Source organism: Phyllobates terribilis, unplaced genomic scaffold (genome assembly GCF_046119375.1).
Source record: "Phyllobates terribilis strain yellow unplaced genomic scaffold, ASM4611937v1 Scaffold_1__5_contigs__length_1240528914, whole genome shotgun sequence".
Taxonomy (NCBI): Eukaryota; Metazoa; Chordata; class Amphibia; order Anura; family Dendrobatidae; genus Phyllobates; species Phyllobates terribilis.
Genome location: NW_027362761.1, coordinates 327,079,961 through 327,092,146, shown reverse-complemented (window position 1 = coordinate 327,092,146; position 12,186 = coordinate 327,079,961). Strand labels below are relative to the sequence as shown.

General features: G+C 41.3%; 1 protein-coding gene across 3 annotated transcripts in view; it reads left to right on the top strand.

The window, feature by feature from the left end:
- The window catches only part of ULK1 (unc-51 like autophagy activating kinase 1), a 92,358-nt gene that overhangs the window by 58,757 nt on the left and 21,415 nt on the right, over window positions 1-12,186 (top strand). For all 3 annotated transcript variants that reach the window (XM_073676092.1, XM_073676093.1, XM_073676091.1), the window contains exons 9-13: window positions 2,088-2,146; window positions 3,294-3,376; window positions 3,965-4,015; window positions 6,352-6,440; window positions 7,910-8,078. In XM_073676092.1, coding sequence (XP_073532193.1) covers window positions 2,088-2,146; window positions 3,294-3,376; window positions 3,965-4,015; window positions 6,352-6,440; window positions 7,910-8,078 — 451 coding nt within the window. The remainder of the gene's footprint in view (window positions 1-2,087; window positions 2,147-3,293; window positions 3,377-3,964; window positions 4,016-6,351; window positions 6,441-7,909; window positions 8,079-12,186) is intronic.

Genomic DNA, 12,186 nt, shown 5'->3' with positions numbered 1-12,186 from the left:
CTATGTGGGGCCCATTATTCTGTATGGAGGACTATGTGGGGCCCATTATTCTGTATGGAGGACTATGTGGGGCCCATTATTCTGTAGGGAGGACTATGTGGGGCCATTATTCTGTATGGAGGACTATGTGGGGCCCATTATTCTGTATGGAGGACTATGTGGGGCCCATTATTCTGTATGGAGGACTATGTGGGGCCATTATACTGTATGGAGGACTATGTGGGGCCCATTATACTGTATGGAGGACTATGTGGGGCCATTATACTGTATGACGGACTATGTGGGGCCCATTATACTGTATGGAGGACTATGTGGGGCCCATTATACTGTATGGAGGACTATGTGGGGCCCATTATACTGTATGGAGGACTATGTGGGGCCCATTATACTGTATGGAGGACTATGTGGGGCCCATTATTCTGTATGGGGGACTATGTGGGCCCATTATTCTGTATGGAGGACTATGTGGGACCCATTATTCTGTATGGAGGACTATGTGGGGCCCATTATACTGTATGGAGGACTATGTGGGGCCCATTATACTGTATGGAGGACTATGTGGGGCCCATTATACTGTATGGAGGACTATGTGGGGCCCATTATACTGTATGGAGGACTATGTGGGGCCCATTATACTGTATGGAGGACTATGTGGGGCCCATTATTCTGTATGGAGGACTATGTGGGGCCCATTATTCTGTATGGAGGACTATGTGGGACCCATTATTCTGTGTGGAGGACTATGTGGTGCCCATTATACTTTATGGAGGACGATGTGGGGCCATTACACTGTATGGCGGACTATGTGGGGCCCATTATTCTGTATGGAGGACTATGTGGGGAAATTATACTGTATGGAGGACTATGTAGGGCCCATTATTCTGTATGGAGGACTATGTGGGGCCCATTATTGTGTATGGAGGACTATGTAGGGCCCATTATTGTGTATGGAGGACTATGTAGGGCCCATTATACTGTATGAAGGACTATGTGGGGCCCATTATTCTGTATGGAGGACTATGTGGGGCCATTATTCTGTATGGAGGACTATGTGGGGCCCATTATACTGTATGGAGGACTATGTAGGGCCCATTATTGTGTATGGAGGACTATGTAGGGCCCATTATACTGTATGGAGGACTATGTGGGGCCCATTATTCTGTATGGAGGACTATGTGGGGCCATTATTCTGTATGGAGGACTATGTGGGGCCCATTATTCTGTATGGAGGACTATGTAGGGCCCATTATTGTGTATGGAGGACTATGTAGGGCCCATTATACTGTATGAAGGACTATGTGGGGCCCATTATTCTGTATGGAGGACTATGTGGGGCCATTATTCTGTATGGCGGACTATGTGGGGCCCATTATTCTGTGTGGAGGACTGTGTGGGGCCCATTATTCTGTGTGGAGGACTACCTGGGGTCCATTATACTGTATACTGGTTGGCCCGCAACTTTGTCCAAGTTTTTCATTTTGGCCTTCTGTGTGTTTGAGTTTGACATCCCTGATTTAGATGCCGAAGATATTTCCTCAGTGAAAATATGCCGCGTCAAAAACTCATCATGGGAACTTAACCTAACAGAAGTTTGGGATGGGTTTGTTCTTTACACATTGACACTGCATGTATGCTTGGCTGAGCTTGCATGTGTATAGTACCAGGAGGTGAAGTACTGTAGCTGTTGGCTGAATGACTGAGTGACCATCCTTATTTCTTCTTGACTGTTGGCTCAGAAATCATTGCTTGAGTGCAGCTGATCTAAAATATAATATACATTGCAATTGGTGTGCACAATACAAACTTTGTACAGTAAGGATTTTGTTTTCCTAGCATCCACAGAGGAATGGCGGTGTATTGCTGCACCTTGTGGTTTACATGACATAGTTACACCTCTTCTGTTTCAGATAACAAGAATAGCTCTTTTCATGTCGCCTCTAAATAAGCACATCGGTGGTTAGGGAGGTGTTGGGTAGGCCAATAGGGTGTCTTACTTATCGTATGACTATGATAAAAATAATAATCCGCAGCCCAGATCTCTTGGAGCGTACAGCACACCCATGGTTAAAGCTTCCTTCTCTTTTCAGGCCAGCAGCCCTCAGGACCTTCGTCTCTACTATGAAAAAAACAAGACCCTCACGCCCAAGTAATCATTCTCTCAACATGACTGCCTTTTTCCATTGACTTGCTCTCTGCCTACACCTGTTGATTCTGTGCAGCAGTTCCAGGCTGCCAGGGAGATGGGCACTGCATGTCTGGCACCGGCCTGAGCATTCCTTAATTAACACTGCACAACTGCTTGTGCCAGGCTTAGACAGAAAGCCCTTTAATCCCTCCAGCAAATGGGGCAGGTTATTTGAGGAAACCCTTTTTTTATTACAGAAGTAGTCTATGGGGCACAAGAAAATGTTTAGACTAGTTTATATTTTTAATGAGGTGTTATACCAAAAAAGTGGCCAAATTAAAGGCCTGGAATGGCTGGGACTGTGTTAGCACAGTGCACACAGTAATATTGACACTTCCTGTACTTAACGGGGTTGTATCGAGTTTAGAAGTTACCCCTTTATCCTTAGGATAGGGGATAACTTCCCGATCGCTGGGGATCTGACCCCCTCTGCTCCTGATAACCTGGACTCTTCAGCAGTGGTCAACCATGCGCACTTCCGCTCCATTTATTCTTAATGGGAGTGACGAAGACAAGCGGAATGCTGTGCTCTAGCAGTCCCATAGAGAATGAATGGAGTAGAGTTGCGCATGATCGACCACCGCTTCATTCACATGGAGCTCTTTAGAGCTTCGGTTCTCGGGATCAGGTTGGCCAAGGATAACTGGGTGTAACTCCTATAACAGATCATTATCAGCACAAACGTAATATCTACACATATGTAAGACCTAAAGAAGTAGGTTAGGGGCTACGAACGTTTGTGCTCCCAACACCCTCCTATAGTTTCTGTATAGATGTAGAATCTCTTTGATCTCTTGCCAATATTAGTTGACTCGCATGGTGTTATTTCGCCGACTTCCCAGCATTTCTGTCCCCTTTCTAGCTACTACACTGAGTCTAGTTTAGGAGTGATGAAGAATAATACCCAGGGTGCCTGCAACTGTTAAATTTAACCCTGGCAAACAAGCTCCCCTCTCGCTTTTCGCTCGCACAGACTGCTCGAATCTTCTGCTCAGCATTTTTCCTATACTGTGACTTCTCGCTCTCCCTTTGCTCGGCTGGACAGCTTCGCCCTTGTATTTTTGTTCCGGTATGTGTTTTTTAACTGTTGTGTGTGTTCCTATTTCAGTATCCCCCGAGAAACCTCATGCCATTTGAAGCAGCTTCTTTTTGGGCTTTTACAAAGGAACCAGAAGGATCGAATGGACTTTGGTAAAGTATTAATAATACTTCTTTTGATAATGCTCCTGTAAATGCATAAGGAACTAGTAAAGCAGTTTCTAGATTTTTGTATGTCTTAAAATCTCAGCCAAAATGTGTACTTAAAGGGTTTGTCCACCTTTGGGGACATTTTTTTTCTTACTTAAATGCATTCATTTAGGGCTAAAGTTCATTTATGTAATTGGTTTCTATTAAAAAATGTTTACAGTGTTACTTTTTATGGCCTCTATATTGCACTGTCTGTTGCAGGCTGCAGAATGAGTTAACAGAGAATCTGTCAGTAAGTCAGCTATGACGGTCTGACAGGGAGTTTGTAATTCTGTGGTTTTCTGAACGCCTCTCAGCTGGTTTATCACCACAGATTACATCTGGCAAATGGTGCAATATTTTTAATGAAACACAAAAAAAGCAAAAATGATTTTTAGCCCCAAATACACGCATTTAAGTAAAAAAAAAGTCCCTAATGCTTCACTAGTTACACAGATGGTGGATTTGATGCCACGTAATGGTATGTAATGTTTTGGATGTTTACTACTTTCGTTGGCTTGATCTTAAACTTTGATTTTGTTTCTTCTTCAGATGAATTCTTCCACCATGCTTTTTTGGATGCAGGCTCCTCCATGAAGAAATGTATGTATCATTCATAATGACTTAGATTGAGCGCAGTTGTCACTTCCTGAAGAATTTTTTTTTCCAATGTCTGATTAGAAATAATACAATTGTCCTATGTATTTTATGCTTTTAGTTATTTAGGATTTTCATAATCTCTGATTTCTTTCATTCATTAGGAGCCTTAACGTTTATCCTTAAGACCTCATTCAGACATCAGGGTTTTTTTTACATACGAGAAAAACAGACTGCATTTCATTAGAGTTTGGTCAGAGTTTTATTAGTTTTTTTCACTGAAGAGAAGAAAGAAAACCAGTTTCTCCACCTTCTCCTATCAGTGAGTGAAAAATGGATGGCATCCAAACGCTGCCTGTTCTTTTTCACAGACCCATAAGCATCCATCGCCAAGTATAATCTGACATTCATAAAATTGCAGAGACATGGCCGATCCTTAGAGCCATTGGTCCGCAAAAAATCACGGACATGTGAACAGCCCCATAGAATGTCATAGGTATGAGTGCTGCCCATGAAAAATAAATAAATAGCACTCGTCAGGGGTAAAAATCTGTCCTGAGCGCCATGTGATGAACACGTCTCATTAGACTTATAGCTCAGTTATTAGGTCTGGGTAATAAGCTGAGTATGTGTGGCCATAACATGGCACAGACTGATTTTCATCGCATAGAAGTGAACAATGAATGTTTTAGCAAGCAGAGATCTTAAATAAAATGAGAAATTAATATTGAAAACATTTTGGAATATTGTATTTCCATAATGCTTTATTTACTGTAATACTCTTAAAGGGAGCCTGTCAGCAAGGTTTCACCCCCAAACTATTGATATGCGCATGTAGGTCTTTCAAAGACAAGTCCAGCAATACCTCTACCTCGCCAGTCTGTTACTCCATTCTTCAGAAATCAGCATTTTAATTGATATGTAAATGTGGCTGTAGATCTGAAGCCTCTGTCACTCCAGCTCTACTCCCCACCTAGGGCTGCCCCCTCTTGCTTGACTGACAGCATTTATATTGTGTGTCTTCAGGCAAAGGAGCCGTCAGTCAAGCAGTAAGAGGAGGCAGCGCTGGGTGGGGTGTAGATCTGGAGTGACAGAGGCTTCAGATCTACCATAGTCCTTCAGCCTCACAATTCAAACGCTGATTTCTCAGAAATAGAGGAATGTACTGGTCATGTAAAAAGTATTGCTGGACTTGTCTTTGAAAGAGCTACATGTGTATATAAATAGTTTGGGGGTGAAATTATCCTGACAGATTCACTTTAATATGTAGCTCTGGGGGTTTTAATGCCAATCCCATTGCTTCACTATATGGGTAGAATTTGCATGTAGTGGTGTATAAATGTATTTTTTCCATGTGTGTATGTTCACTTTATTTTGTTATTTCTTATTGGAATATATTTTTATGTGCATTATATAATAAAGTGTATAATATCTAACTTATTTTTTATGTCGTTTATTTCCAATTTCTTAAAGGGGTTGTCCAGGACTGAACTAGCAAGGACTTTCCTATAGGCTAGATCATCAGTATGAGATTTGTGGGGCTCTGACACCTGACATTCTCACTGATCAGCTGATATTGGCTCCGGCAGTAGCTGGATATAAGCCCTGTATGTGACTTGGTGGCCATTGCTTAGCACTGCCCTTTATCACTCATTCAAGCGAATAAGAAATTAAGTGCAGCACTCGGCAGCGGCCGTGAAGCAATGTATGGGGTTGTTGTGTTCAGCTGGTCGTAGGTAATCAACAGATCATTCCCAGACAACAGCTTTAAAGGAATCTGTTACCATATTTTTCCCACCTAGTCTGATAGCAGCCTAATGTAGGGGCAGAGACACTAATTCCAGCGATGTTTCATTTACCTGGCTACTTACTGTTGTTTTGATAAAATCACTATTTTATCAGCAGGAGATTATCACCAGAGGACTAGTAAACCTGCTGCCAGGTATTCTTGCATATTCATGAGCTCTGTATAACCCCTCCCTCACCACTGATTAGTAGCTTTCTGCCTATGCACAGTGTACACAAAAGCTGCCAATCAGTGATGTGGGTGGGGTTATAGAGAGCTCAGAATTCAGAGAACTGCTAGATCTGCAGCAGAGAAAAACAATGATTTTATCACAACTGCAGCAAGCAGCCCAGTAACTGATACATCGCTGGAATCAGGGTCTACATTATGCTCCTCTTAGAAGGGATAGCAAAAACCTGGTGACGGATTCCCTTTAATTATTAATCTCCATCTGAACATTTGTGAATATCTTAATACCTAGTAAATGTGTGCTGAAGCTTTCCTGTATTAGATACGTTCTCATTCAGCCGCGGTAATACTCCTCTCTGTCTTCTAGCTGCTCCTGTGCCAATGCCGTCATATCCCAGCTCAGGCTCGGGCAGTTCTTGTAGCAGTTCTTCCACGTCACACTTGGCATCTCCACCTGTAAGTATATCGATTTGCCTTAAGAAGTGCCTAAATCCCTTCAATCCTGCATTTATTACAGATAAATGTCACTCTACACTATGTAAACGGTCAGTGCTTGGCTTCACCCAGCGATCTGTGTATGATCAAGCTGGACCTATTGATTGTAGGAAGCGGAGCCCCGGCATTCAGAGCCGGACTACACCTACAAGTGTGGCAGCAGATAGCTCGGTCTGGAGCCTTCCTAAAGAAAGGCCGGAGGAAAGCTGCTAATTTATTCCAAACCCTGCCATATTGGAGACTACAATCCATGGCATCTGCTGAGATGGCTGAATGCTGCTATTTAGCATATCAATATTGGGGGGTTCAGGCCCATTCAGGACACAGTGAGCCCCTTCAGGTATAACCCCCCTTATGGACTGAATGTAAGTGTTGGTTACTTTCTTCCTAGGTTGTGTTCACATATCACTGCTTTACTACACTGTTTGCAGCCATTTTTTTAGAAAATTTGGTTGATTGTTTCCTTTTCAGAAGTTCAACATAATCAGGATGATTTTTCTACTGAAGCTGGTGCTATGGCTGAATTGGTCTTAATACAACAATTAAATTGATTCCTGTTTTGCAGTAATCCAGTGTAACAGCACTGAGAAATCAAGCTTTGAAGACCTATGCAAATTAGATTGGAAGTGCATTGTGGGAGTGTAACAAAGGGAATCTGTTACCAAATTTTTGCTGCCCCATCTGAGAGCAGCATTATGTAGGTGCAGAGACCCTGATTCGTGCAATGTATCACTTACTAGGCAGCTTTGATAAAATCCATTTTCTCTGCTGTAGATCTACCAGTTCTCTGAACCCTGAGCTCTGTATAACCCCGCCCACACCACTGATTGGCAGCTTCTGTGTACACTGTGCATAGGCAGAAAGTTGCCAGTCGATGCTGGAGTTATACAGAGCTTATGATTATGGAGGACTGCAGTAAGCAGCCCATTAAGTGACACATCACTGGAATCAGGGTCTCTGCCCCTACAGTATACTGCTCTCAGATTAGTTGGCAAAAACCTGGTGACAGATTCCCTTTAAGACGCATCAATACACCCCTAATGCACTGCCAGGCTATTTTGCATGTGCTTTCACAGCTTGATATCGCCGTGCTGGCACATTGAATCACTATAATACAGGTAATGCAGTCATACCACTAGTGTCAATAGTCCTGATACCTTCTGTTTAATGGTCTTTCTAGCTGTATTCAGTGTCCGAAGTGGTAGTTGCACAATGTCAGTTGTAATTCATCATTATGTATAAATCAATCATTAGCTCCCCCATCCCTCCAATATTCCAATATCTTGTCTATCTCCTCCTGCATCTCTATTATTTCTCTATTATACCTGCCTCCACTATATAGATGGGTATGCAGTGCAGTGTTAATACATTAAATGGTAAATTAGTACTACTACTTTCATATTTATGTGATTTAATTCTTTTACTCCCAGCAATCCCTAGGTGAATTGCAGCAACTGCAGGAAAAAACACTGGTTTCCCCAATTCCTGATTCTCCAGGATTTCTTCAAGGTTCAAAGGAATCTGCAGGGAGCAGCAAAAACTCCTCTTGTGACACCGATGATTTTGTTATGGTGCCTGCACAATTTCCAAGTACCCAAGGTTTGTTTATTGAGAGCAATATAATATTAAAGGGAATGTTACATCAGAAAACGACAGACAGACAGACAGACAGATAATAGATAGATAGATGGATAGATAGATAGATAGATGATAGACAGATATAGATAAATAGATATATGGATAGATGATAGATAGATAAATAGATGTATGGATAGATGATAGATAGATAAATAGATGTATGGATAGATAATATATAGATAGATAGATAAATAGATATATGGATAGATAATATATAGATAGATAGATAAATAGATAATAGATAGCTATGGGATAGATGATAGACAGATAGATATGTTACATTTCAGTTCTCTCTATGGAGCTGCCTCCTTTTTTGGATTTGTATGCTTTTGATGAGATACTGACCTGTATCCTTGGGGGAGTTTTTGCACCCATCTAATCACCTATATATACTCAAAACACATAATATATATATTTTTTCTTATTACACTAGATATATTAGAAATTTTGCAACTGTCACACTGGCAGCTAAGCCTAATACCAGACTCACACTTCCTATTGTGAACAGATGACGTTTCAGCAATCTCATTATCAGCACAGACAGGATTACAATGACATGTAACACCTCTATACCCGCTGATAACACAGGATCCAGCAATCACAATCCGTTATGTCACAGCTCACCTCCTCCAATCCCCTTCACAATAACCTTTGCCCAGATCAGAAACTTTTATATAAATAAATAGGATTTGAGCCAGTCTTTTGCATCCTATGTCCATGTGGCTTTCTGTACAAAACAGTCTAATATTAGGACTAGTAGGAAAATTGCAAGATTTATTATATTTTTTCATGTAGATAGTGATATGAAAAAATATATATGTGTATACAGGTGCATCTCACTAAATTAGAATATCATCAAAAAGTTAATTTATTTCATTTCTTCAATACAAAAAGTGAAACTCGTATATTATATAGAGTCATTACAGAGTGATCTATTTCAAGTGATTATTTCTGTTAATGTTGATGATTATGGCTTACACCCAATGAAAACACAAGTCATTATCTCAGTAAATTAGAATACTTTATAACAGCTTGAAAAATGTTTTTAAAATCCGAAATGTTATCCTACTGAAATGTATGTTCAGTAAATGCACTCAATACTTGGTCGGGCTCCTTTTGCATCAATTACTGCATCAATGTGGCGTGGCATGGAGGCGATCAGCCTGTGACACTGCTGAGGTGTTATGGAAGCACAGGTTGCTTTGATAGCAGCCTTCAGCTCGTCTGCATTGTTGGGTCTGGTGTCTCTCATCTTCCTCTTGACAATACCCCATAGATTCTCTATGGGGTTAAGGTCAGGCGAGTTTGCTGGCCAATGAAGCACAGTGATACTGTTGTTTTTAAACCAGGTATTGGTACTTTTGGCAGTGTGGACAGGTGCCAAGTCTTGCTGGAGAATGAAATATCCATCTCCAAAAAGCTTGTCGGCAGAGGGAAGCATGAAGTGCTGTATAGTTTCCTGGTAGACGGCTGTGCTGACTTTGGTCTTGATAAAACACAGTGGCCCTACACCAGCAGATGACATGGCTCCCCAAACCATCACTGATTGTGGAAACTTCACACTAGACCTCAAGCAGCTTGGATTGTGGCCTCTCCACTCTTCCTCCAGACTCTGGGACCTTGATTTCCAAATGAAAATTGGAACTCTGGGACCTTGTGGAGTTTGTCAATGACTGCCTTCTGGACATCTGTCAAGTCAGCAGTCTTCCCCATGATTGTGGAGCCTACTGAAACAGACTAAGGGACTTTTTTTAAATGCTTAGGAAGCCTTTGTAAGTGTTTTTTGTTAATCATTCTAATTTACTGAGATAATGACTTTTGTCTTTTCATTGGCTGTAAGCCATAATCATCAACATTAACAGAAATAAACACTTGAAATAGATCACTGTGTTTGTAATGACTCTATATAATATGAGTTTCACTTTTTGTATTGAAGAACTGAAATAAATTAACTTTTTGATGATATTCTAATTTTGTGAGAAGCACTTGTACATCACTGAGACAACCCACTGACATAGGTAATGAAAGACGAGATTTGCAAATGTAATCCATTCACCTAGGACTAATCCAGCTGACATGTTCTGACATTCCAGCTTCACAAATGACTGATTATTGCTCTTTGAGGCGCCTGAAACTCTTTATTCCATTCAAGTCTCAACCATTGTTTCTTTTAAGTATTTAGCAGTTACGGACTTGTCTCCCTGCCTGACACGCTGTGAAAAGCAGGAAAGCGAGGCACAGCACACTTCCAAGCATTTCAGAGCACTTTGCATAAAGCTTTGTATAAATGCAGCACTTTGAAAGCCCCTGTTGCCCATTGAAGCCCCTTCTAGTTTCAAGCTCAATGCAGCTCAGTGACCGAAAAGGACAGGCCAAGTGACTTCCACTGGCTAATAGGACAATTGTCATGCTCGTTCTGTGTCCCTATGATCTTCCTTTTTGCTTAGTGCTAGCTAATTAAGACTGCTCCGTCTGAATATAGTAATTAAAGTCTGGAGTCTGGGCTGTTTCCCAGGTAATTAAAGCAAAGATTCAGATATGTTTTCATGCCCAAGCCCCTTCAGGTTTTTGGCAGGTGGGAAATAACAGTTTGGCCAAGAGCTATAGGAATGGTTTGGAAAGATTCCAGTTTTTATTTTTCATGGATCCATTGACTGTGAAAGAGAGAAGGATAGTATATTTGTCTCCAATGCCTATGATAGATATATAGATAGACATACAGTCTATCTGTCAAAATGCCAGGTTTTTGTCATGTAAAAAAATCATACCAAGAAGAATCATTTCAGAACTTTTTCCACCTTTTAAAGTCATCTATAATCTGTAGAAAGCCATTGAGAAACAAACTGAAAACATATAAGTAACACAACTAAAATAATGCAGTTGCATAAGTGTAAACACCCTCTTATATTTGGGGATATGGATGTGTTCAGAATTAGCCAATCGCATTTAAACTCCTGTTAAATAGTCAGTAATGCCTAAGCTCGTGCCAACCATTGGCGCTGAGATGAATATTTCATTCAGGATCCCATTATCAGGAGCATCTTAACTAAACATATAAACCAGTATTCCAGTTAAATACTGATTCAGTTTCTGCCCCAAACATTTTGTGGGAAGCTCATAATGTCATCATGAGAAATTGTTGTATAGCTGAAGGGTCTAGGTCAAAGAAAAATGCTAGCCAACTTCATTCCACCCTCACTACTCAGCTTAAATACTTGGAGAATATACTGGTCAAATCCCCATTTACTGGGACCCTGAGGAAACTGATCGCCTTCAGAGATGAGTTAAAAGACCTGTCTATGCGTAAGACTGAGAAGTGGCTTCTATGCACTAAGCAGAAGTATTACAAAAAAGGTAAAAAGTCACACTCGCTACTTGCCAGACAACTTCAAGAACGATCTGTGGCCTCAGCCCCTCAAGCCTTTAAAGAATTCTTCCGATACTTGCAGATCAAATACTTACCAACATCTCTCTTTGGCTCCCCTAAAGTTTCTTCCCCAACAGTTTGAAAGGCTTTGCAGGAGAGGCCTGTCCACTAAAGGGTTGATATCTGACATTTATAGGTTAATTAATTCTCCACAGTGGGACTCGTTTGTCAAACACTCCTATATGACTAGATGGGAGACGTTCTTGGACTAAAGCAGGCAAAACTTCGATATCACACTTCTTCATAAGATGAATCCTCAAATCCAAGATGTCTGCTGGCGCTGTGGGTCCTTAGTGGATACTTTAACTCACGTCTTCTGGTCATGTACTAAATTACCGTAACTCCATTCTGAGAAACAGTCAAATTCCTGATTCAGGCACTGTTATTCCCGGAGGTCTCCTTAGACCCATTGGTCTACCTACTCAACATCTCCCCCAGAGGGTTGGACAACAACTCTTCTACATTGCTCTTGCCGTTGGTAATGACTGCTAGGTGTTTGCTAGCTTGCTGCCGGGAGCAGGTTCTTCTTCCCTCCCGCCAAGAATATCTCAGAAGAGTTTGCAATATTCGTTGCATGGAACACATGACTGCCATTTGGATGCATGGGTCGGCTCATTCCAGACAATCTGGGCTCTTTGGGAT